This window comes from Rhea americana, unplaced genomic scaffold, assembly GCF_003343005.1.
Source record: "Rhea americana isolate MKP2758 unplaced genomic scaffold, rheAme1 scaffold_97, whole genome shotgun sequence".
Taxonomy (NCBI): Eukaryota; Metazoa; Chordata; class Aves; order Rheiformes; family Rheidae; genus Rhea; species Rhea americana.
In genome coordinates this window covers 1126773-1152986 of record NW_028187166.1, presented here as the reverse complement: position 1 = coordinate 1152986, position 26214 = coordinate 1126773, and the positions used below count along the sequence as shown (strand labels likewise).

Here is a 26214-nt window from a genome sequence, read left to right as displayed (position 1 = left end):
AAAGATTTGCCCATTTACTCCTTCTTTCCTTTCCCCACCCCACCTGCTTTTTTGTCTGCATCTGAATAAACACACAGTCCCTGTCCTTTTCTGAAATGGGAGTGTGTCCTGTCCTGCCTACGAAAAAGCACCATCATGCCAGGTCTTTTGCAGATACAGGAGAGTATTGGTTAGGCTGGAGAGTGGTAAATTGCAGACATCTACCGCCAGGTTCGTAGAGGAGATTAGAAAGGCGTGGAGGACTCTGCTAAGGAGTCGGATGACTAGCAGCTCCCTGGATACTTTTGTCTGCTCCTTGCACCCTGGATGTCTCCTCACTTCTGAACCTCAGGCCAGTGGATGTAAAGATCAGTGCATGTGTGTAGCCCAACATCCAGTCTTGGAGTTCAAAGATTGTAAGTCTTGAATGTAATCTGCAAATCCCTGATTTTTTCAGGATAATGTGTTGGACAAGACACCATTGGAGCTGTTGTAATACTCTAGAGTCAATCTGAAAATAGAAAAGCAGAGAACTGCAGAAAAGTAATTCAGTCTCTCGATCCTGAAGACAGAATTTGAGAGTGCCACACCTGAAACAACAAGATGACTGTAAAAAGACCATCTGAGTGTGCTGATGAGGGGTGTTCATGAGCACATGACATGGATAAAATGCCCTGCCTATGCCTAAGGCCATGCGTAAATCTGTTGCAGGGGAGAATTAGTTGGTCACATGAAGAATGAAGCTGTTCCCACTTTGTTCCTAGAGCTGCTACATAGGGATGGAAAATTGCTTCTACAAGGGGCTGAAACTGAGTCAACCTGTAGAGCAGTTACTGCCTCACATGTATCTTCAAAAGCCTTTCAAACTGCAACCAAAAAAACCGAGGTTTGGGTGGTGTGTTGCAGTGTTTCCACGTTAGAAACAGGTCAGGTTCATAAACACACTCTCCTTTGAGCTAATCTGCTTGTATGAAGCTATTCTCACCCAGATTCTGCCGACGGTGAAATGAAGCAGGCTGATTTGTGTTTTTCGACAGTGTCAGCAGATTAGAGCTCTCCTGCAGCCGCTTCTTGTTTCCTGCTCAAAGCAGTGGAGAGGGAAGGCTTGAGATGACCTTTCTGTGCAACCGTTTAGCCTTTCCACTGCATTTCTGATGTGCTTGGTCTTCTGAATGGCTTCTCTTTCTGAAGTGACCTGACACTCAGGTTAGGTTCTCACTTCACAGGCAGACAGCAAAGTCCCAATTAAACACCCCTCTGTATTACCTACAGGCTGTCAAATCTGTGGCTTCCTGTTCTCACTGTGCTGAGCCCTGCAGAGGAGGTGACAGGAGAGCAGTGCTGATAAAATCAGAGCATGCTGTGCCACTGAGATGCTTAATTCTCAGGATGTGCTTGTGGTTGAAGTGTGGGAGATTAATCTGGTAGTGTGCTACTTCAGCCTGGGCTTTCTCCTCGAAGGAAACAGGAACTGGACATTATGTTGCTTCAGACCAGAGAGGGACAGTCACCACTGATGCAAATTCAGATGAAGTCGCATGTGTAGAGTTGCTTAGTGGGGAGGGCAGATAGTGACACTCAGAGCGTGGTGCTGCTTTCTTGCAGCCGGGGTACCTGTGTGGTTCAGGAGGGTGAGCCCAGATTTGGATTAAGCATTGGCAGAGAGATAGGAATAAGGGCTGGATGGAGGTCACTCAGGCTTGGGATGGGGGGACACATGAGTCTCAGGTGATATCAGGCACATCTTGGCTTTGGAGAAGTGCTGTATGGTCTCAGAAGTGCCAAGTAGCAAAGCAGGTAACAGTTTCCATTGCAAGGGCTTGGTTTATCTTTCTACCTGACATATTAAGTGAGAATATGCCATCTGCTCTGTCTGGTGTGTCGTCGCTGCAGGCAGCCAGCTGGGCAAGGGTGAGTGTCGAGGATTTAGGTTTGGGCTAAGCAGGCTAGGATGAGTCAGCTTTCTGCTGACCAGCTCCAACAGCAAACAGCGGTACAAACTTTCTCAGGTAGCAGCTCTAAACTCAAATGAATAGAAATAAGTACTTACGTGTATAATCTCTTTCCATCTGTCTCTCCTGTCTATTGTTTGTATCAGCAAAATTCAGTTTAATCACAAGCAAATGCCATCATAATCCAAGATGTCCTGTAAGACTGTCTCTCCCCATAACCATTCTAGCAGATCTGATTTCTCACATTCGAGGATGCTTCTATTGGTTTCATTGGGGTTGAGATTTGTAGGTTTAAGACTGTAAGTAGCCACTGTCTCATTTGACCTCTACAGAGCTTTCCCAGGAATCCCAGTGCCCGACGCAGTCGCTTGTAGATGAGCGAGAATGTGTCTTTCAGAATAACATCCCTTCCTGACAGATTGGCCCCGGGCGGCAGAGGCTGTCCTTTTGCAGTTGTTACTCTCGGAGCGGGGAACCATGCTTTGTACCTTTATCCTTGAGACCTGCTGCAACCGTGCGTCAGATCTTTGGCATTTAAGTCATTTTGTAAAATCCCATTTGTTGAAGGTTTGCCTTTCTCTTAGGCTTTTCTGTTATTTAGTAGCTATTTTATCTCTTCAAATGTGCCCAAAGGAGTTCTGGGACATCTGTGCATTTGAAGGAAGGGTTGGCATTAAGCAAAATTTTCTAGTTTTCTGAAGATTGGGAAGACAAGAGTAGAGGTGGGAGAAAGAAATGTAAGCAGTGTTTTATGTTGAAAAAGTACCTGCAAAAGTAAAGAGATGATCCACGTCAGACAGGGTCCAGATGGACAAAAGCCTTGACACGAATCTGTGAGTTTTGACAACAGCAATCTACCTGGGTCTGATAAGCCAGGCAAAAACCAGTGTGTGCCTCTGTCGCGTATGCAGCCTGTAACCTCAAGATCTGTTTTCAAAAATAATCTCTTGTTTTTCTGCATAACAACTTTCATACTTGAAGGAGTCTAAACACTACAGAAAACGAAACATAAGGTCTGTTGGCATGCAGCAGGCAACACATTGCACCTCCGGTTACTGTAGGAAGGGAGTTAGACCCATGGAAATCAGCCGCAAGCCTTCTCATGCTGGGGTGGAATTGCGTTATTACGATTAGAGTCCATATAGGATTTTTTTTTAGCATGTGTTTTAATTTCCTGTATTTTAAGAAATGAATTTTGTGTTATAGATTTTATTTTTGCACTTGGCATGGAGCTGGTTTCACTGATTATCTAAAAGGCCTTACTGTGTTACAGGCAGTTCTGATTTTGCTGGAACAGTATCTGTGCCCCTGCTGTTTTCTCTTAGCATCACATAACCAGGTTCAAATTCAGCAAAGAGGTAGAGTGTTAGGATAAATAGTGGGCTTTCTGCATTACTAAAAGCCTCATTCAGTCTTGAACAAAGAGCTGGCTAAATAAAGTCATCTCTCATGACAAGTGATGGAAACACCTATTGCTTGAGCTGTGGTGAACCAGAATATGCTAAAACATACTGCAGGAAACAACTATGTGCACAAGGGTATTAGATTTAGAGGGTTTAACATTATGTCTTGAAAAGAAACTACAAGTGCAGCTATCTGCATGAAGCTGCTTTCTAGGTTTAGTGAAAGTGTGGGTACTGATTTCAAAAGGAGAGAGTTAATATTATGTTATTAGCATCTAGTGAGCATTTTTTATCTAGGTACTATGACATTAAGTCATCAGCATGTGACATGCTTCTGGCTAGATTAATCCTACTGCAAAGGATTTGGGACAGGTCTCTCCAGTCCGTGTGGAAAGAGCTCTGTGACAAAGTCTCCATCATGTTTACCTAGGGCATATGATAGCAGATCTCAGTTTCAATCTGTGGCAGGATGGTGTTACCCTAAGTCCACCAAGAGCCTCATTAGCGTCACGAACAGAGCCAAGGAGCTAGATGCACCCGCATGACCTCCGTGGGAATTCAGCACTAACAGGCTCAAGAGATGGTCAAACTGTGGACTCGTGCTTTAAATTGACCGATCTCTCTTTTTTCATCCTGGCACTTCACCTTGTCGTTTTCTTCCCCTGTATCAGTACCCAACCATTTCCTTTTCCCGCAGCAACTCTTTCCTTTTTATCATGTGTCTTTAACCGTTTTTGTTTCTAGGACTTCTCCCTCTGGTGAAAGGGGACCTTCCGTGTGGGCACAGGACAGGTTTGAGCGGGAGCAGTCTCGTTCGCTGTGCTCGTGGAGGAATGTGCGCGCAGCGGCTCATCCCAGCCGGGAGAGCTGCCTTGTGACTTCCCCCCATCTCACACCCAGCGGGACTGTCAGAGACTGAGGGTGTTGGTGAAAAGGTCAAATGAAAGAACAAGGCAGCTTGCGTGTGTGCTCCTACAGGCTGCAAGGACCAAGATTGCTATAGGTTTCCACGGCTAAGTGACCCGTGGAGCTTTGGGATCCCAGCGTCCGGCCCGTGGCACCGCAGCGGGGCTCCCCAGGCTGACGCTGTCCCTTTCGTGTCCGTTTCCAGCTGTCCAGGAAGAGAGGCAGCGAGGCAAGGACCGGAACGAGAACGAGGTGGAGTCAACAAGTAGCGCCAACGAGGACATGCCCGTGGAGAAGATCTTGGAAGCTGAACTCGCAGTGGAGCCAAAGACAGAGACATACATTGAAGCGAATATGGGCTTGACGCCGAGCTCGGTAAGGCACCTCTCCGCTCGGCCGTGACCCCATCCCGGGCACGCGAGGCATGGGTGAATAGCTTGTGGGACCTCAGTATTGATGTAGCATGAATGCAGCAGTGAGCCTAGGTCAGAGGATGGGTTATCTTAATGTTAAAGAATTAAAGCAAGGCTCTGAAACGCACCTCCTGACCCTGCTTTAGACTCCATATATGACCTTAAATGAAAGTTTGAGAAAAGCAAACCCTGTTTTCCCCGTGTAACGAGCTCTGTCTCAGAGCTGAAGTGAAGGGTAGTGTGTCCAGAGCCACAGAGAGGAACAGATATTGTAAGGCAGAGTTAAAAGGGTTCACAGAGGTGGTTTTGTTTTAGTTACAGCCGTTAGTGCTAAAAGCCAGGAAGACACTCCATGCTCAGAAGAGCTCATAGTCCAATCAAACCAATAAACAGACCTTTGTAACTGAAGTGCAAAAAGATAAGAGCTATAAAATTGGGGCATGACTTTTCAAAGGCTGAACTGTAGCGCTGCTTAGCTCTAATAAGAGAAAGCCTGATAGAGAAGTTAGCTTTCAAATTTCTTTCATATTCAGAGGCTTGTATGATCACTGAGCCTGCTAGAAGCACCTGGACTCTAACAGGACCTTGTCCAAACAGCAAGTATTTGATAGAAATGTAGGAAAAGACTGAGAAACTACACAGAGGCAAACTGTCCTCATCCCCTTTCCTAACAGGTTCCCTTTGCTGTTGGTTATAGCCATATTCAGAGAAAGTCCTTCTGCAAAGCAACTATCTCCAAATACAAGAGCCAACCTATCCTCTAAAGTTCTGTTTTTGGGCTAGATCCTATGCATAGTCCACGTAAAAGGCCCTAATGCAGAGAAAGGGGGCATCTCCTGGGCTCTTTAGTCTTCTTGGAGGGCACTGAAATCCACCTAGAGCTTTGGGAGCACATGGGCTAGCTAAACCAAGAGAGTGGAAAGCATAAGCCAAAGTATTGCTCTGTGTTTCCCAGTGCTCTTTCTTAGGTATCTATAAGGTTGAGACCATGAAATGTAGCTATTTCTGGGAGGTAGAAGGGGACTACAGTACTTATTTTCTGCTGTATAATAATGCTGTATCTCTTTCTTCATATGAGGACTGAGTAGGGAATACCTTATCTGGCAGGTCTTGGTAGGGTATCTCAGAGTCTGTTCCTTGGAGGGGTCCAAGTCTTGACTGCTCCTATGGGATGCTCTGCTTGGCCTTTATTTACCAGGGTGCTTTATGGCTAACGTGGTAAGTGAGGTTTTTTAATAAAGGTAACTTACTGCTAAGGACAGAGCTGATTCCTAAATGAAGCTCTCCAGAAGTGGATGCAGGGGCATGGTGTTTGCCTGTGCTTGAAGCTCACTTACGTACCACAGGCAGTGATACCATCCTAACAAAGCCGTTGAGGATCCCCATCCCTGTAAAGCTGCAGCTGGCTTTTGGGGAAGAAGCAGTAGGAGGTAGTGCTGCTGTGGTTAGTGAGGGGGTCGGAAAGGCTCCACTGGCTATCAGGATTAAAAATACTTCAGGGGAGTTGTAGCCTGTGTTGTGCTGACTTGAAAACAAACCCCAGAGAGGGAGCTGAAATAAATGGCTTCGTCTGGCACTGCGTCTCCTCAGCCTCTTGTAGCAAATTGAAAGCTGCTTCCTGCATAATTCAACACGCATTACTGTGAACAGGGATGTGTGTTGCATCTAAATAGAAGCAGGAGGCTTGTTGAAATGCCCTATTATTGTCAAGCAGCTTCTGTCAGTGAGGTGACATTTGTAGCAGGTTTAGCAGATGTATGAGATGAGCAACTTGCAGTGACGAGGCCACCAGATGAGGAGAGGAAGGCCGGAGAAGCTGCCCTCCCGAGCCCTCCCCAGAGAGCTGATGTGATGGAAACCTAGACAAATTCAGTCCCTAACAGACACAGGGTAAAATACAAGCTGTTTCCTATTAGCTTCATACGTTGAGTCCTTCTATTTGTGGCCCTGCACCTTGCTACATCCGCTCTCAATGCTGCCAGTGAGCTAGACAGCTCCAGTGATTGACAGGACTTTTCCACTAGGCAGTGTCAGGCTGGGATGGAGCTGGCAGTGCTTCGTGGGAGTTAACACCTCCTCTCCCAAATGCTCTCATGTTTGTGACCATCACTTTCCTGCCATGGCCTCCCAGAACACTGCTCTTGGCCTTCAGACCCTCCTCTGGTGGAAGCAGGTCCCTCTGCTTTGCCAGGCTTTGACACCACCACTGATTTCTTCCACTTGTACAGCCTCAGACACGAACTGTGGGGTTTTAGCACAAGTTTCAAAGCCAGTAAAAGGAGAGGGCAGTTGGGCTCTGCTAGTATCTAACCAAGTCTTTCATGATGAAGCGTGCTGCTTGAACTGAGGCTGGATATGGAACTGTGGAGTGAGACTCATGGAAGGCATGGCTCTGTCAGGCCACCTTGATCTCTCATCAGAGCAGATGGGGTACATTCACAGTTTGAACCCCACACTGGCGAAGGGAAGTACAGAGGGGTCAGATCCTTGCAGGTAGCAGGGCACAGAAGAGGAGGGCACTGAGCTGCGCAGGAAGCAGCTGAGACAGAGGGATCTGGCACACTGAATCTGCTGTCCTTCTGCCCTGCATGATGGGAGCCTGCCAAGACTTGGTGTTTCAATGACTACCACTAAAACACGCACTTGAAATAACAGCACCTATGAGCCTCTGATAACAGCTCTTCAGCCACTGCAAATAGGTGCTAATTGTGACAGTTGTCAGACTTCTGACAGTAGGAAAGTGGGTAAGTCCATTGGGAGGCTCCCACAAGCTTTGAATGGACATTTCTGCAGGATTCGTATATGGTCTGTGTCCAAGGAAGCCCTGAGACCCCTGTGTGCTCCCCTGCCCCTCAAGAGTTGGACACGGCTGTACGCTCTCAGTGCATCATACCTGTCCGTCAGCAGTAAGGTGACGTACAAGGATGCCTTTGCCTCTCTGCCTGAGCCTGCGTGTCAGAGCCCCTGTGTCCCCAGCAGCTGAGAAGCTGGGCTCTTGCAGTGTAAGCACCACTTTGGATGTGCTTCTGGCCAGTGAAAGGCAACTCCTGTAACTGAGAAGTGGTATCCCCATTAGCTCTTAATTGGTCTTCGAGCGGCTGGTTTCAAGTCACTATTTTCTGGAAGATGTCTCCAAGCTCCTGTTTTCCAGAAGGATCAGGTGCCCGAGTGTCCTTTCGTTCTGTCACACGTCGGCACCATGCCCTTGCTATTTACTGCAGGAGGGGATTTGCTTACCATGCATGGGAAGAGTTTCTAGCACTGCTTGGTAGATCCTTTCTTGGAGGCAGGCAGGGCTCTTTGAGCCTGCAGGAATGATACTTTCAGCTGCCTCTCAAGCTACAGTGATTAAAATTCTGCCAGGAAACACCATGATGGTTCCTGGAACTGCAGTCTGAAGTGTAATTAAAGCATGTGCATGGGCTCATGCAGTGGCAAGGGCCTGGCCCTTCTCCTGTCCCCAAGGCGGGTGTGCCCATGGTCCTGGCCTCATCAGTGCTTCCTGAAGCTGCTGAAAACTCAGACCTTGCAGGCTGGGCTCCTTTCAGAGACTTTGTCTGAAGCACTACCAGGTGCAGATCACTCCGCTCTCAGAGAAGCAGTGGTAGTCTGGTCTGTGACACCTAGAGCCTAGCTTGCTGTGTAAGGAAGGAGTCTTAAAGACCGTGACAACCTGCACAGAAGTATAAGCCCCAATAAAGTCTTTGGCAAAAACATCTAGTTTTCCTAAAGCACCCCTTCAAACTCCTCTGAATGCTGACATTGCCCATATTCCCAGTGAAGCACCCAATCCTTCAGATCTCCTCTTCCCACCCAGTTTAGACAATCCTGTTGTCTATAGGAAATCCTGTCTTACTTTTCTTCCTCCATCTGCTAGGGGACGGCCCAGTCCCTCCTCACTCCTCCTGCCCCTGGGGAAGAGCACTGGTTCCTGGGGCAAAGCTCATCTGTTTCGAGCCCCTGGAGGTTGGCAGTAGTGCTCTGTGGCAGGGGCAGAGCCAGGAGGGGAAAATTCCCTTAATGAAACTCCCAGCTCCTCAGCAGTAATGCTGAACATGAGCCCATTCCCATCTATCTCTGCAAGCAACAGGTGAAAATACTTTGAAGTCGAGTGCCTCTGTGCTTGCCAGATGCTAGTTATTTTAAGCCCAGAAGACCAGAGGCACTGGCCACTGAGGCACACGGTTAGTATTTGCTGTCAGGCAGCTGCCGAGCAATCTCAGCAAGGGTCCCTGGAAGTGGCTCTGTATGAGTGCAAGAGCAGAGCTCTTGCTGGGGCAGAGGATTTGGACCCTTGGTGAGTAACAGAGAGGGGTTATATTTTATTCCTTGGACTTAGGCCCTCTCTAGAAGTAGCATTTCTCTCCTTCCTTTGTTTTGTGAGTATTTAGATGGCTCTGATCAAGCAGCTAGTAAGGGATGTAAGAAAAAAAATAACCTCAAGATGTTTTTGCTCCCTGGCCTCCTACCTTTTGTTTGTTAGCTTTCCCTCCCTGTTCCTTGGGGCCAGAAACATCCCCAGTGTCATGCCCGTTGTGGTGGTGGCCTTGTCTTCTGTGCGCCGTTCTGAGACAAGGATGTTCCCCTTGCAGCCCTGTGTGTCTGTTCTCCCCAGGTCTGTGGGTTTGGGAAGCAGCAGGGGGGCTGCAGGAGTGTGTGAGCTCATCCCAGACAGGCAGCAAGAGATTGCAGCGTGGGAGACCCCATGGCTGTAGTGTCCATGCTTGGCATGTGCTTTGGAAAGCTGCAATATCTAGAAAATAACTGAGCAGGCAAGTGGGAGTTTAGCAGTGTGGCCAGTAGAAAAGAGGCAGGTGAAAAAGGGGGAAGAATGGAGGTTTGTGCGCTGAAGAGAGCATGTGGTGGGACACAGACATGTGAATCGTGTGGTTCTCATCAGCTTGATCTGGGAGAAGTATTTGCCATAACAGAGCCATCTCTCAGTGAGCAATGGCCTTTTCCTGATGAAATCGAGACTGTTAAAGGCGGGAGAGGTTACACTTATATTAGTGCATGCTCCTGCTTCAGCTGTGCTGAATTCGCACCCCTTCCCTGTGCAATCCAAAGGTGAAATAAACACTTCTCCTCTGACTATGAAACTGCTCTTTTAAGGGCATGGAAGAAAAATAATCGTACAATCAAAGCTGCTAGAAATCGGTGGGGATTACAGTGGGATATGCGGAGGGGCTCATACATCCATGTCCAGAGAGGTAAACCATATATATACACTTGTGCACTAGCGAGGTCTTTCTTTGCCAGGGTTAGACAGTCTCTTCCAGTTCCTAATCACAAGCCCACTTGAGCTGTTAGCAGTTCCTTTAAACAGGGATTTGGTCTGTTTAGGCTGACTGTCCTCCTTGAGAGCAGATGGTTTCTGTTACTGGATCCTATTTCAAAAGAAAGGGTTTTTCTCCTTTTCTGTAATGCCCCCATTACTGCTGCTTTATTGAGCTACGAGATTCCAGCACTGGGAAGTCGCACAGGCTGGGTAGCGTGAATGCCGGAGACTGTCCTTCCCTTGGCTGGAGTTGGTGCCAGCGTGAAGTGAGTTGGTTAGTCGGTGCAGCAGACAGGACACTCGCTGGTGTCTCAGCACTCCTGGGGCCTGTTTTGGAGCCAGCTGTCCTGCAGGATGAGCCTTCTTCCTCCCCTGCCTTGTTGCTCCCTCCTGCCTTTTGGCTTTTTAGCCTGAACGGTGAATAACACTGTTAAACACTGCATAGAGGCAGGAAGCCCCTTCAGCTGCTTGTCCAGTCTCTCCTCTTCTCTCTGCTCCACGTCTTCTGAGCCTTTAAACCTTCTCGTTGCAGCCCAATGACCCGGTAACGAACATTTGCCAGGCAGCGGACAAGCAGCTCTTCACCCTGGTGGAGTGGGCAAAGAGGATTCCCCACTTCTCCGAGCTGCCCCTGGATGACCAGGTCATCTTGCTCAGAGCAGGTGAGTGGGGAGCTTCACCACGTGGGCACCAGTGAGAAGCCCCATCAGGGCTCTAGGACTGTTATGTCTTGCAAGTGACAGATATTATGCTTAGGTTTAGTTCCCTGCAACTTGAAAGCCGTTAGCTGTTTCTGAATAATAGCCTCTGATAATTCAATTGCTAAATAGGTTTTAAAAAGCCCCAAGGGACTTGTTACTGAATGTGTTCCAAAATGTAGCACCAGCTGCCAATCAGCTGAAAAATGGCCCGACTTCATCTCTGAGGAGCAAGGCTCTCAGAGATGCGTGGTGGGTTATTTAAATCGGGGAACTGTGCACTATCTTCCAAACAGAGGCTTGAAAGACAAGCGGGTTTGGGATGCCATGAAATCTTGTAGAAGATGTTTGATCATAATTAAAAACAGAAAGGAGAAAAAAAACATATAACCTTCCCTCTCCCACCCACCAAGATGAAAATAAAATTCTTCAGGCTTATTTTAAATTTCCTTGCGCTGCAGGGAGTCTGCAGGAATGGAGGCTTTGGGAGGTTAAAAGCAGTTAGCTGTGAAAAGGACCTTCTTCCATTAAGTAAATTCAAGTCCTTATTGCTGACAGATTATGTACAAAGACTGGGGAGGGCAAAAAATCAAGGGCAGATCTTGACAAGGGTGCATTTTAGGCATGAAGCTCTTTACATAGCTCCAGTCATCAGATAAGTGATTAAACAGGCTGTGGCTTGACGCAGTGGAGAATTTTTCTTGTTTAAGCAAGGAGGAAGTCAAGTTGTCAGTGGGACGCATGAAACTGCTTCCAGCAAATGACTAAGTTGATATGAAGGATGAAACTGGGAGAGGAAATGGAAAGACTTTGACAGCTGGCTGTGATGCCCAGTTCTCTGCTTGGCGATTAAAAGCAAAAAACCCTGAATTACTTGAAGCCAGGAATTAAGGAGGAATTGGAGTGGAGCAGAGGTGCAGCTGCAGACTGGGGTGAACAGGTGAACTAAGTGGAACGAACCAGTCCATCAGCCATCTAAAGCCAGAGCAAGACGGGGACACTGAAGCCCACCAGGAAAACTTACGCTTTTTTGTTTTCTGAATAGAAGTGGCCCCTGTTTCATGAGCAAAGGCAGCTAGAGGCATCCTCCCACTGGGAACTGGTGGGATGCTTTGTCATGAAGTGGTAGTGAGATGATACTTCTAACGTTTCTCTTGTTTCCCCAAAAGGCCCTTTTATAAGGAATTTTAGAAGAGGAAAAACCTGCAGGGTGCGTGCTCCTCTTTCTGCACGGTCTGACCTCAGTTTAATGGCCTCTTTAGAAGAGCCATTACTGATCCACTTTGATGGCAGCATTTCTGATTTCTTACTGCTTGGAAACTGTATGCCACAAAATAGATGCCTGTGCAATTGGGCAGCAAAATGCATTAAGAATCACAGGTATTCACTTCAACACAAAACTAAGAACTGCCAGAACAGTCTGATCCATGGTCTGTTTGTCAAGGTTGTTTCAGAAGGAAGTGTAAGGGCTCCAGAGCTGGAAGATGATGGGATCACTGTTTTTCTCCTTCCCACCACATAACACTAGTTGTTGCTCTGATTTTTTTAATAGAGGATGACTGTAGCTCAAATGCATGACTATTAATACTTTCTGCATTTTTTTCATTAACTGTTGACTAGTGTAACTACATATCCTGGCCCTTCATACAAATATCCCGTTCCTCCTGGAATCTCAATAAAATGCTGGGCCTCAGTGGTTTCTAGGCAATTAAGTCCCACCATTTACTCGCGTAGAATTTCCACACTTCTAATTTACTAAAATGTGATATTGGTCATGTATTTTGTCTTGTGGTTACAACAATAGTCTGGGAATGGGGAATCTTGGGGTTTTATTCCTCCTCTGGAACAAAACTTGAACTCTGAGCTTGAGCAAGTCACATGCCCTCTCTTGACTGCTCCAGTTTGCCTTTTGGTAGTGATGTTTCTTGGAGCTTCCAGTGAGAGCTGGCTCAGCCCACTGGTATTTGTACAGCTGGCTCAGGGCTGCCTCTGGAAAATGGGAAGGGTGTATTTTCGAAGAGGGTCTCTAGAGCTGCTTGTTGAGAAAGAGCGAAGGGGGGGAAGCATCTCTGCAGAAGTCTTTGAAGTAAGGGCTTTCCGCAAGTACTACGAGGAAGAGCTGAATTCAGACAAAGAGCTATATTTCACTTATGTGAAATGGAAACAAAACCCACAACAGCAGTTCAAGGTTTTGTTTTCTGTGCGGAAGGCGGCTAATAAATTCTAAATTGGAGACTTGGTGACCTGACATTCTTGCTTTTATGTTGTTGCTTATTATTTTTTAAACGATCCCCTACGCTCTCTTTTTGGCTTGTTTCATATCAAGCGTATCTATTGCTAAAGTTGGGCTCCGGCCCCTTTCTTGATGTTTCCGTCTCACCTTTTTTTCCCTGGTGCCGCCTCGCCCGGCCCCGGGGTCCCCTCCTGGAGAGGGGCAGCGTGTGATCCTGCTGCGGATCTGGGGGGGAGCTCCCAGGGCGGCTCCGCGGGGCGGTGGGCAAGGTGGCCACGGACCCCGCTGTGTCCGGGCGATGCGTGTTTTGCCGTGCGGCCGCTTCTGCGGCGTGTCCTGTAGCCGTGCCCGCGGGACGGGCTGCACCCAGCAGGGCAGAGCACCAGGAGCGGCCCTGGCGCCGGCTCGCAGCTCCCAGCGCCTCGGTCGAGTGGGGCCTCAGATAACCTCCCCGCAAAGTCTTTTAACCAGTGGCTCTATCTATTATTGAGTGCAGAGAGCGGCCTGCTGAGAACAGCTGCGCATGAAATATTTAAGTCTTAAAATTTAGCTAAGAGCGTTAGTCAGGTTCATTCATGCATCCTCTGAGGCAAAATTAAGTGGAACATGCATCTTTGGAGGAGTGGTGCTGGCTGTGCCAGCAGTAACTTTCCTTGGTAATCCTGAATCATTTAAAAATCTTCACTCTTTGAGCTTTTTTGAAAAGGTTTGAGAAGGAAACCTGACTTTTCAAGCCTGTTTTCCTGAAGTTTTCATTTTTTCCCCAAACTTGCTGCAACTGAGATGGCAGTCACCTGAAGCTTTCTCTGCATTGAGTACAGTCTGCAAAGCAGGGCAGAGAAACAGATCTCTAGAATGGAAATTTGATTTTTAGGATTGACTTCTGAGGGGGGGATGCTTTGCAGTGAGATGGGCTAGTGCAGTGGTCACTGCACTGGCCGGTGCACCTTACCTGTGGTGGGCAAAAGCATCCTCGGAGCTTTTGCTCAGTTCCTGTACTTGAAATGGAAGGACTAGCAAGCCTCAGGAAAGCTGATCTGCTTTCTCAGTGGGTCGACTGAAATGCAAAACTCTTTGAGCAAACTTGTTTTAATGTTTAACTCGGATTTACTACCTGTGGCAGTACTTAGTTTTCCCCTGCTCTCTGCATTGTCCCTTTAGCTCGTCAGCTCTTTGGGGCAGGAATTCTGTGCCAAAAGCACCAGGTAGAAGTAGGGTCCCAATCTCAGCCAAAACATCCCAGCTCTAAATGGCAATAATTCTTCTGAGGGAATGCTGATTAATCCACGCTTCTTAGCTGGAATGACAACAGTGCAGATGTTGGTGGCGCCCTGCAGCCACAACACTTTCACATGGTCTTGGCAAGCCTTGCTCTGAGGCTGGCTGCGGATTTGCTTGGGTGATGCAAATTGGTGGCACTGGGGTTTTGCAGAGCTGCCGCAGATGGGTGTTAGGTCATGGCTGGGAGGGCAGAGTTACGAAAGTTGGCACTGGGGAAGGACATTGCAAACCAGTGCTGGGTTTTTTGTTGTTGATGAAAGCTGTGCAGAAGATCTATGTGTGGAATTGCTGCGAGTCTGCATGTGATGGACAACTGGAAGCACCTACAGCGCCTTTCTGTGGGTCACCCTTGGTCTGGCTCCAAGAGGGCGTCTTCAGTCTTGGAGCTCAGTTCTCCGTGTGTTTCATAGTGCTGCAGTCCCTCTGGAAGTGCCAGGCTCCACCCAGTAAATAGCCAAATAAATGTTCCCTTGATTGGGGTGGAAACATCCTGTAGCCACTTAGGAAACAGTGAACTTTATTCCTTGTCAACATTTCTAATGGCACGACTCCTCTCTGCTACAGTGGGTAAATACAGCACACATGGACCTTGTGTTTATTCCTGAGCTGCAAGCCCCAGTCAGTGAGAAAAGGCATATTCCTGTGGCAGGAGAGATGAAGGATATTGTTGTCTTGCTTTTACAGCATGGAAGAAAAAAAAAAAAAAAACAAATATCCCAAGATTTCTGGACCCTACCAAGCAATTCTGTGTTCTGGACATCAGAACATTTTCAGATCGAGTATCTTGGCCCCAGGAGGAGTGTGAGACTCTCCAGGGTTGCAAAAAAAACATGTCTTATCACAGATGCATCTCCTTACAGCAGGTTGAAAGTCATTGAAACTTCAGCCCTTCAAACTTACCTGTTCTGGGTTTGTTTCAGTCACTTTTTAATTAATTCAGCTGGTAACAAATTCTAGAAATTGAGAAAGTATTAAATTTGGATGGGGAATGGGGAGACTGGGAGGAAAGTTGTGTCTTTCTTCCCCTTCCAGTCTGTAACCAGTTCAGATTACTCCCTTGGCATCCAGGCGAATATGGCAAATGCTGCTTTTCAAGCAGCTCTGGAAACCTTTTGTTACTGGCCATGTGGGAAGGACCTTGGTGGACCAGTCATGGATGTGGGACCTCTGTGTAGTAGTGCAGTGCAACCATGGGTCTGAAGATAGTTGCTCCCTTCAACTTCGTATTTACAGTCAAAGTAGATGGCCAGAAGAGACAAATCTCAGCAAGAGTTTTCATGGTTGAGGTTTACGTAGTTGAATCATGGTGAATGAACTTGTGTGCCTCACTGTGGCTTAAAAGTAAACCTAATTAGCTGATAGAAAACAGTAATAGCTCTTTAACTGCTACGAGGCATGGAGTATAAAGACAGATTGCAAGCACAATGCTGCACACCCACTCATAGGTTGATACAGGGAAAAGCGGGATGGAGGGTTATTTGCACTACAAGGGTTATGGAGGAAACTACTTTCCTTATTACGTTTTTAGTGCATTCGTTGCTTATTGATTTTTTTTTCTCTCCCCTTTCCTGACACCCAAGAAAGGGTTGTGTGTCAGGGAATGGTCCCTCATCTTCTGACATCTGGCAACTTGCTAGGGAGTGCTGGCAGATCTTTAGTCATTTCCTCCTCTCTTAGAAAAGATTAGTGTCAGAGAAGTGACACTGCTGATTCCTGAACCCCCTGATGACCTTGTGGCTCTAACCTGGACCCTTGGTTGTTTTCTCCTCCCCAGGGTGGAATGAGCTCCTAATTGCCTCCTTCTCCCACCGCTCCATAGCTGTGAAAGATGGGATCCTCTTAGCCACCGGGCTCCACGTGCATCGGAACAGTGCTCACAGTGCTGGTGTTGGTGCCATCTTTGACAGGTGGGAAGATGGGGAGGGGATGGACAGTGGGGAAAGCATCTCAGTCTGTCTTGACTAGACATTTCCATCTCTATTTCTCCACTGGTCTACCCCATGGCATGCACTGTCTGCTTCTCATATTGCAGCCTGCTTGAGGTCCGGATAGAGGTTTGTTGGCAGATAGGCTCTTGGTCAGAAGAGCCCAGGCTGAGGTGTATCCATCCTGCTGCTTGCACAAAAACATCATGGTCTTTGCTGCAGGCAGGAGCATTAAATCCCTCCTCTTAAAACTGCAGAAACCTACAGCCCAAAATAGTCACTGAGAGGACTGCCCAGTGTAAATCAAAGCTGCCTTCATGGGGTCCAGATGGCTTATAACATTATGAGAAGGGCACTCATTTATTTCTTTTCATCTTTAATTGGACCAAGATACGGTTCTATTTTCACCAGAAGTACCCAGTAGGTTCCACGTGCATATCCCCTCCTTTGGAGAAGTGTTCTAAAGCACGGCTGCCAGAGCGTGTGACCCACAGTGTGGCTCCAGACACTGCTTAAATTATTTCTTTATCCAAGACTCATCCTGAGATGGCTTAGTTGAAACCAGAGCACTTTTGCTTTTTTGCTTTGCAAGGAAATTGCTCTTCAGACCTGGGTGACATCATTTGTTTCCTGTGAGGTCATAAGTGCAAGATCATGACTTCACTGCAAGATCTAACAGGAAAAAATGGGCAACGCGTGGAAAATATTTCAAGACCAGCACCTGCAGTAAGAGCAATGGGACTAATAAAAATTACCGGCAGAGGAAATTGCTTTTAGATACCTGTGTGTTTTTTTTATTTTTTTATTTTTAGGCAGCTTGCTTTAGTGCCAGAGCCACTCAGTGAAGGTATGAAGCCAAGTCTTATGGTCCCTGTTGTATCTCACAGGAACTATTGATGTTCCTAACGAACTATTTTCGATACAGGAGGAAAATGAGGGCATATCCTGAGCTGGTATAAATGACCACTATCCCATGACTTCATTAAACATGCCCTAGAGGACCTCACTCTGGGTCTGACACGTGTTTTTTCATTTCTTTTTAACACTGACACTTGTGATTTTTTTTGTGTCCTTTGCAGAGTACTGACAGAACTCGTGTCAAAAATGCGAGACATGCAGATGGATAAGACAGAGCTAGGCTGCCTGCGAGCCATTGTCCTCTTCAATCCCGGTACCTGCAGTTACCTTCTCTCTCAGTTCTCCAGTCCTCTCCTGAGTGATGCTTTGTATTTTTGGCTCCTTCTTTCATTACCTCTAAAGCTCTATTGCAAATCACTCTAGGCAGCTGAGATCTTGTGAAGAGAGGACAAGTGCCACTTTTTGGGGACTAACTCCTACCATGGGCTGTGTTCTCTGCTGAAGTGGAGGGGCTTCACTGTTATTGATTTGCAGGGTCTTCCTATTTTTTAGCATTTCAGCTGACTGTGAAAGGAAGGTTCTGACGCTTTAGGAAGCTGTTCCTGAATAGGGGCAAACGTGAATCCAGAGATCTAAGATTAGGGCAAAGTTAGAGCATGGGTATTATCCTCTATTGCCTAATCTCAACATCCTAGAGATTTTATTAATGGGGTTTCTGGATAAGTCACCTGCAGAGCTTGGAAAGGGTGAAGGGTACAAAGCTAGCTCATAAAATAGAAGATGACAGACAAGAACCTTTTTGTCCTCAACTTGTATGGTTCTACAGAGTCCAGGATGCTTTCAAATTAGATTACTGCTCCCTTTTGGCCTCTGCTGCCCAAGGGAAGGAGGTTCAGTCTTGGAGGTTATCTCTAGCATTTCTGGTAGCAAAGTCATGGTACCTCAGTAGATGTACTGACATGGTGCAGATGCCTGCCTATCTCTATTGGGGGATTTTCTCTTTTAAAGTGAGTCAGTCCAGAGCAAAAACAGGTCCAGCAGCAGAAACAAAACCTCTGCATCTACAGCCACCCCATCCACCTATGCCTGTGTGCCCTCTGCTGCTCTTTACAGGAACGATGAGTTGTGCACGAACACTGTTCCTTTTCTGGCCTTTCCCACCCTATCCAGGCCAGTGCGTTTTAGCAGGGTTCAGTGACTGTTTCTTGTTTTTGTTTGGTTTTTTATTATTATTGTAATCATCAGTAATTTATCATCTGTAATTTGGGAGTAGCCATGTATGGTAAAAGAAGGGGAATCTAGAGAGGTTCCCATCATGCATGGGTTTGGGGATATCATTTACTTGCCTGTCCCTTTCACCCTACTAAAAACAGCCACAGTGTCTCCTCCCACTGCAGCCCCGCTGGGAGATGCAGGAAGCACCACAGTCCCGGGTTGGATCGAGTTGGGATTGCAGATAGTTGCTGAATTGTGGGAGACCTGCCAGTGTGGGGGCTTTTCTTTCAGCCTTGTTACAGTGCTTCGTGTTGGAGGGAGAAATCCCACAAGCCCGTGACTTGAGGGGGAGGTAAAGCCTTTGGATGAGGCTCTGCAACCACTGAATGAGCCAAAATGGTTGGGTTTGAGATGTGACCTATCTGATGAAATAGGGTTGTAGTCACAGAGCAAACCTATAAGGCCTTGATGCACTTGGCAAATGCCCCAAGTAATCTAGGGCTGAGACCCTGCGACCACAGAAAGGCTCTGTGCCTTCATCTGTTTGGGACTGTTGGTGGCCAGCACGGTAGAGCTGACTGTACACACTCACCAGGTTGTGAGTCCAGAAGTGCCTATTGCCTGTACCACCCTAAAAAGCTTTGAAGTTTGCGTCCCTTCTGACGGATGGTCTTTTCATTGCTTTGCAGATTCGAAAGGTCTCTCCAACCCAGCTGAGGTTGAGGCGTTAAGGGAGAAGGTATATGCGTCGCTGGAGGCGTACTGCAAACACAAATACCCCGACCAGCCTGGGAGGTGAGTTGCTGGGTGTGCCCCCGCGACCCCATCAGTGCGTACCTCAAGCCACTGCAAAGACTTGTTAGAAATGGCATTGCAGCCTGGAGGAGGTCTCTGAGAGCCCACCTTCCAGGTTATAGTCTGCTGCACATGCAGCATGTGAGTGCTGGGTCCCTTTTATTTAGGGCTCTCACCGTGTTCCCAAGCCCTCTGAGTGTGGGAAGCTCTCTGCAGAGAAAACTTTGTTTTTACCTGCTTTTACTATGGACATCCTTACAAAATCCCATGATGAAGGGGAGAGAGGTGTTTATTCCCATGCTAGCAAATGGCAAGTGTGGTGCAGGGGAATGGTGCAGCCAGTCCAAGAGTAAAGGCCACGTGGTAAAGGCAGCGGTGAGACCTGGAGCGTCCTGGCTCCTGCTGCAACAACAGTGGATTGAGCACACGAGGGAACGGGTATCATTTCCCTTTTGGAAACCACTGAGAACAAAACACAGCAAAAACAAGACACACACGGAGTTAATTTTCAGTGGCAGATGAGCATCATTGCTGGGAAGTGAAAGCCTCAATTGATGCTCTCTTCTCCCCTCCCCTCCTCCTCCAATCCAGCTGGGAATGGGAGGGGGAATTAGGAATGCTTTCCTGGACTGCTCCAAAGCTGAGTGGGCGCATTTTCCCAGTTACAGCCTGAAGCTGGCAACTGCCAGCTAAGTTATTGACAGTCATTTAAGAAACCAAGCAAAGCACTGGAAACTGCTGCTGGTACATATCACTGCTGAGGCGTAAATATTGGGAAAAACAGCCCAAGCAACTAGAATTTGCATCTCACCTGCATTCCTGGCCTTACTTACCTGGATGGCTTAAAAAAAAAAAAAAAAATGCTCTTAGACCAGTGGATGCAGTGGGCAGATCACTGCCTCGGAAGCAATATTGCACTGTGTTTCCCCCTTCCACATACCGCTGTGGATATCAGTGTGCTGGCGATTGAAAGCAGACACGTTGTTAAGAGGCTTCTTGGATGTTCATGATTGGGTTGTGAAGGGGAAAATTAGGATGAAGATACCATTGGGTGTGTTTGATTTTTGCAGCAAGGAGGGGAAATGAGTGATGATCGTGGTGCATAGAGCAGGGATGATTACCTCTCCTCCCTCTGTGTAGTTTTCTTGGACCCCAGGCCAACTAGCTGCTCTTCCTGTAAAGCATTGTTAAATGCACCCCCTAAGCAAATCCAGATCCTAGACTTTGGCTGTTCTGAAGTTTCAGAAGAGCTCTGTTTCCCTTTGGGCTCAAAATGTGCAGCCAGCCGTAAATGGCACAAGGAGAGCTGCATTTGGAAATCCAGCCAGGAGCTCTCCTGGAATATTCCCCCCGTGGGAAGCTCTCTTAGCTTCAAACAGGCATCCAGTGTCTGCAGCTGAATCCTGTGGCTCGTGCAGACGGCTCCTTGCTGGTTCACTCCTGCAGGCTGGGGTGGGACTTGGGAGCAGGACAGCACATCGACAAGTCTCAGGAGCATGTGGCCTCTCTGGTTACCACTTTCAGTTGTGCCCACTTTTCATTTGCCAAACTGTCACAAAGTGGCCTTGCATGAGGAAGCAAAGCTGCTGAGACAGTGGTCAAAATCTGCTCCCCAGGGGTGCTACACCAGTGATCAGTGATACAGAAAGGAGTGTTTTACATCCAGTGGCCTGGACCATGGGCTCTTGAGTATGATGATCTCTCATTGGCTTTGAAAGATCTTCAACTGGGCAGCTAACCTCCCTGAGCCTCTATGTTTCCCTCTGTAAAAGAGATCTTGACACCTTCTTTGCAAAAAGCTTTAGGGACAACACACTTAGGGCAGTACGTATGAGAGCCATGACTGAGCACTGCTAACCTTACTGCCTCGCTGTTATGGCACAGGACAACAGTGAATTCAATCCAAATGGCTCGGGAAGGTTAATTCGTAGGCTAGGAATCCAGAGTTACACAATAGCGAAATGAAAACTCTCAGGAGTGCTCTCCATCCTCCTGGTCTAATGGCACAATGTGATCACCATCTGGGGCTGGAAACAAGTTCTTCCTGTGGTTGAGCAAATGCACGGTTGAGCCTGTGCAGGCATTGCACACCCTCCCCTGCTTCACGCTGCGGTGAACGCTTAGCTTTGCCACTGCCAAATTTCAAATACCCTTTGGTGCGTGATTTCAGCAAAGTCCTGGCTAACTAGTCCACGATCAAGGGCTTGCAAGCTCAGCGTAAACATGATGGCACCAAAAATGAACTTCTCTGTTGCAGAGAGATGAAGAAAAACATTCCTAGGAAAAACTGAGCAGCACTCCCTCCCCTAGGGCACCCCCTGCTCCTTGGACAGGGAGGGCACGGCGTGTACGTGACATGGAGCAGCCGCGGGTAATCAGGGCTATTTTCTCCCCTCCCAGCCGCAGCCCTGGCACATTGCACTGCGGGCTGGTTATCTCACAGTTAAACATATCTGAGGGCTGGAGCCATCATCTGGTTTGGTTTAAAGTGAAACTTCCTGAATGGGATGGTAGGACTGATTTGTTTTTCCTGGCTCTTGTCCCACTGTTCTCGCCAGCTCAGCAAAAAAAAAAAAAAAAAAAAAAGGGGGGGGGGGGAGAAAAGTGTGTATGCATATATAATATCTGCATGTTTGTGCATGTCTCTCTACGTATGTATTTTTTAGAGTCCCCTTCTCCCTGTGCTGGCTCGGTTCCGGCCGTTGCGCTGCATTGCTTGTGTCGAAGCCCTGATTCTGCAGCGGTGAAAACAAACAACGGCGCTCTCAATGGTTAAAGGGCCTTTCTTCCTTTTCGAGAGCGCACACAAAAAGCTGTGGGGTGCATGCAAGGAGGTGACATCCCTCAGTGTGACTCTTCTTGAGACCGCACGAAGTCCACCCGAGGGTCTCAACAGTGATGCTCATGCAGGCAGACGTGATGAGATGGGGGCACCCTCCACCTCCGGGGGCCATGCTGCTGCCTGCTCCAGAGTCCTGGCACAGATTACCTGGTGCAGAGAAGCTTGTGGTTTCTCCCTGCTCTGTGGCCTCCTTTGCCAACGTGCATCATCCAGCAGCCCTCCAAGCCAGCTGGCTTGATCAGCTTGCTCTGGCCCGGAGGCCAGTGTGCAATAGCCTTTCCCCAGTGCAGTTGGCCAGCCCTTGGTTTCATCTCCTCTGCCTGCATAGATTTGGCTGCAGTCAGTGGACCCTGGCAATTGCCTAGAGCAAGAGCGAGGCTGAGCTTCTCCAAGCTGGAACTGCGCTGGTCGCTTTGTCCTTCACGAGCTCCCTCTTCCAGCGCTGTCGGCTCTCTCCAGCCCCCCTGCCTCTCCCCTCCCCGAGCCGCATGCAGCACTCGTTGCTTGTCAGTGCTCTTAAAAGCATCATGGGTGCAACCTGAAAAGCGTTTCTGCGGGGCAGGGTTGGAAGAAAGGGCTTTTGTTTAGCTTGGGGGTTAGCTGAGCCCCACCAGATGCTTCGTGCCAGGCAGGGAGCAGGGAAAGAGCTGCTGGCAACCCCCTCGGCCCGGGTGAGGACAAGGGGGCTGCCTGGTGCCTCCCCAGGATAGATCTGCTTTAGGTCTAGGGCTGTTGCCAGCTTCAAACCTTTGCTTTAAAAGCTGCTGTCACCTTTCATTGGCTTCACCCCAGAAGTGCCTTCATCCCAGATTTCTGCTGTGCAAGCAGGCCCTAAGGGCTCAGAGCAGTGGCAGCAAGTAACCTGGAGTGACATCTGTGCAGAGCTGCATGTGAGGTGCCCAATCCTTGTATGAAAGAGGCAACACCAGGCAAACTGCTGCTTACCTCTGTGAGATACCCACACTCAGCATCTACTCCATCCCGCCTCATCCCCATGGCTAGTTTCAGTTTTCCCTGATCAAAATCAAACTGGCGTAAGCTGCTTGCGCTGCTGAACGTGAAAAGCCTAGCTCAGTAGGTTTATCCTCTCCTTGGTTGTGGCATAAGGAGTTCCCAAAAGTTTCGGGGCACTCTCGGAGCAGCTGCTGGCGAAGCATGTAGCGTGACTCACGTGCATGACACCAAGCGCACCTCAGTCTGGAGGGGACTGCCTTTAGTTCTTACTTTACTCTTTCGGTTTTGCTCCCAGCTATTTGTTGTGAATATCATCTTCACCATGGCTGCCTGATCTTCAGGGACTGGGATACAAATACCCATGAGTCATTTCTCTGGGTTTAGCCCCATGACTTTGGTAGCAAAAGAGGTCACCCCAGCTGTGTCTGACTCAGATCCATTTTGAGCAGGAGCGGTGTCAGAAGCTTTGCAGGGCACGGGCAGAAATGAAGTCACAAGTGGGATCTCTAACCATGCTGCATCTTCTGCCCTCCCAGGTTTGCCAAGCTCTTGCTCCGTCTCCCTGCGCTCCGGTCCATCGGCCTGAAATGCCTGGAGCACCTCTTCTTCTTCAAGCTAATAGGTGACACGCCTATCGACACCTTCTTGATGGAAATGCTGGAAGCACCTCATCAAATGACTTAGAGAACTGCTGCTGGGTCAGTCCCTACCGCCTGGCTGGGGCCTCCTGGGGCTCCTTCCTCTGCTTTTCTCCTCCTCTGCCCCGGCCCCTTTCCCTACCTCCTCTCCCTGATGCTGGAGACACTGTCTGATCTTCTCCGTCTGCTCCCTGGGGTGACACCCTGAAGTCCTTGCCTCTTCATCATGTTGACCCTTGGTCATTTGCTGTCATTGCTGCGTCTAAAGATCTGGTAACTGTTTCCCTACGGTAGATGTAGAGAAGCGGGAACGGAGTGTTTTTCACAAGCGACCGTGGCTCTCCCCTGCACCCGGGTCACCCTCGCTATTCGCAGTGAACCGTGGGCCGGGTTTTGCAGTACCCCCTGTGCCTGCTGAGTCAGGGTTGCGTTTCCCGGGGCCGAGTGGGGCTGGGAGCGGGGGACGATCCGAGCCGGCTGCGGCGGCTCTTTGGGCAGCGGGGTTCGGACGAGCTCAGGGGAGCGGTTTAACTCGCTGAATTGCAGCTGGCTATTTTCAGAGGATGGAGTTTTTGAAAAAGAGAAGAGGAAAAAAAATCTATTTTTGGTTTCCAACTATTATTAGTAGTCTCAGTAGTTACTTCTCTGAGGGAGAGGCAGCCCTCACCGTGCCCTGCAAATGAGTCACCCGTGGCTGCACAGCACCTTCTCTTTCAATTCGAAGCAGAGGATTTGGGATTGATCTTACTCCCCCCGACCCCGCAAATAAAGACCTGCACGGAGAGATGAACAGCGGCGCAGCGAGACGGAGCCCCCCTGCCCCTCGGTGCGGCCGGAAAGGTCCCGCTTCCCGTCTGGAAGGGCAGCTGGGCGCCGCTGCTGTTTCCAAAGATGACTCTTCCCCCGGCTGCGGAGCTGGCCAAGCAGACGCGAGCCAACTGGAACGTGCGGGTCTGCAGCGCTCGCTCTGAGGCTGCGAGGCACTCGGCGTCGCCCCGTGCCAGCTCGCGGGGGGCTCGCTGGCCTCCCCCCACCCCGACCGCGTGCGTGCAAGCCACGCTACCCCCGCCCCACGTCGCGGCTGCTGTCCGTCGCCAGGGCTTTTGCGGCGGAGGCGATGGTCCCTGGTCGAGCGGCGGGGGCTGGCGGCTCTGGGGCGGCCGCGGCACCGCTCCCCCGTGGCCTGGTCCTGCCCTGGTTCGGCAGGGCTGGGGACGGGCGCCCACAAAACGCTCCTTTCCTGCAGGTACGCGGGAGCCCGGGGCGGGGGTGGGGGGGGTCTGAGCTTGTACCAGGCGTTTGCACCCATTTCGGGGGGCTGCTCTTGTTGATTCAGCAGTTGCAGTTCGAAACACTGCAAGGCAGCAATTAGTGGGAGTGCCTGGCCAGGCTGTTAATTGTGTACGTTAATTAGTGGTGAAGCAAGAACTGGGAGCCCCTCTGCTTCCCTGAATCTCCTCCGTCAGGCAGAGGCGGGTGCTGCAAGGTCCCGGCTGGAGGGGAGCCGGGCAGCAGCCCCTGCCCGGGCGGGCGCAGAGCCCCCGGCTCCCCGCTGGCCGGAGCCCCGGGCTTTGGCCCGGCTCTTTAATTAAACCTTTGTGGGGGCTCCCCCAGCCCTGCCGAGGGACGTCGCGGTTGATCGCGGCTGGTCCTGCCCGCAGCCCCCCGGGGCGAAGCTGCGTCACCGGCAGCCGGGTCTTGTGCTTGGGGAAGTTTCCAGCTCTTTCCGGCTCATTTTTCACCCTTTGCAGCCTGAGCACTTGCTGATGGTCTTGGGCAGCAGGAGGGGTGCTGGGCAGGGAGGAGGAGGAGGAGGAGGAGGGGCGGGTGGTCGGTTTGGCTTTCGCGGGCTGATGCCCTCCGCGTTAATCCTCGTCGCGCGTCCTGGCGTTGCAGCCCGTGTGCCGCAGGGCCGCAGAGGCGAACGGCCGCGGAGAGCTTTGCCCTTTCGCCTCGCGGTTTCACTTYAATCGGGCGTCTCCAGAGCCCCAGTTAAAAAATGAGTTAGAAGAAAAAGCAGAGCAAACAATGAAGGATCTTGTTGAGGGTTTTTTCCTCCGTAGCAGAGACGGTCTGTCCCGAACGCGGCGGCGGAGCGTGTGGTCGGGGCCGGGACCGAGGTGTCCGTGCTCGGCTTCGGACCGCGGCCTTCCCCACCGCTTTTAGTTTTTCCGTGCTTTAACGCCATAAATTATTAGGTCCCAATGTATTTCTTGCTGTCCTCCTCCCCAGGGGTTGTAGCGGGCTCGTCCGGCCGCTGCTGCGTGCCGGCGAGGGCGACGGCGCGGTGCCCGCCGGCTCCCGCTCCTCGTGGGGCGCAGTCGCCACCCCGCCTGTCCTCCCTCGGCCCGGCGCCTCGCGGCCCCGGCTCCGTCCCCCCTGCCGTTAATAAGGCCATCTCACTGCTAAATAAATACTCAGGATTTCAGGTCGTAACTTTCCCTTAGGCTGGCCTGAAGTGGCAAATCCGCAGAGGCAGGGAAAGTGTTTTGGCCGGGTTTCCGCAGCAGCCTGCGTGCCGCCGAAAATATTATTAAACGGCATCACCCTGGAAGAATTTGCCAAGAAAACTAGGCGAGAGAAATGAAATCCGTACAGGGCGCCAGTAAACACGAGCAGGCTGTTCGTGGCCAGCGGAGCGCTCGCAGCCCGGCGCGCCGGGGGCTTGCCGCGAAGGGGTTGGAGCGGAGCCCCCGGGCGCAGCGGCTCCGAGCCCGCTCGCCGGCCGGAGCGCTGGGGCCCGCTGAGACGGCGCGTGGCGGGAGCGCCCGCCGGCCTTGCACTAGAATAAACCTTCACTGTTGTTTATCTCCCTTGGGTAGAACCACTTTTTTTTTTTTTTTT

The 26214-nt window shown here is 49.6% G+C and overlaps 1 protein-coding gene across 1 annotated transcript in view; it reads left to right on the top strand.

Moving 5' to 3' along the window:
- RXRA (retinoid X receptor alpha) overlaps positions 1–23994 on the top strand; it is a 111514-nt gene extending 87520 nt beyond the window's left edge. Inside the window, exons 5-10 of the mRNA XM_085325268.1 lie at positions 4446–4615; positions 10464–10593; positions 15918–16050; positions 17148–17239; positions 18831–18936; positions 23269–23994. Of these exons, the coding sequence (XP_085181394.1) occupies positions 4446–4615; positions 10464–10593; positions 15918–16050; positions 17148–17239; positions 18831–18936; positions 23269–23416 (779 nt within the window). The 3' untranslated portion in view covers positions 23417–23994. The remainder of the gene's footprint in view (positions 1–4445; positions 4616–10463; positions 10594–15917; positions 16051–17147; positions 17240–18830; positions 18937–23268) is intronic.
- Positions 23995–26214: the final 2220 nt, after the last annotated feature.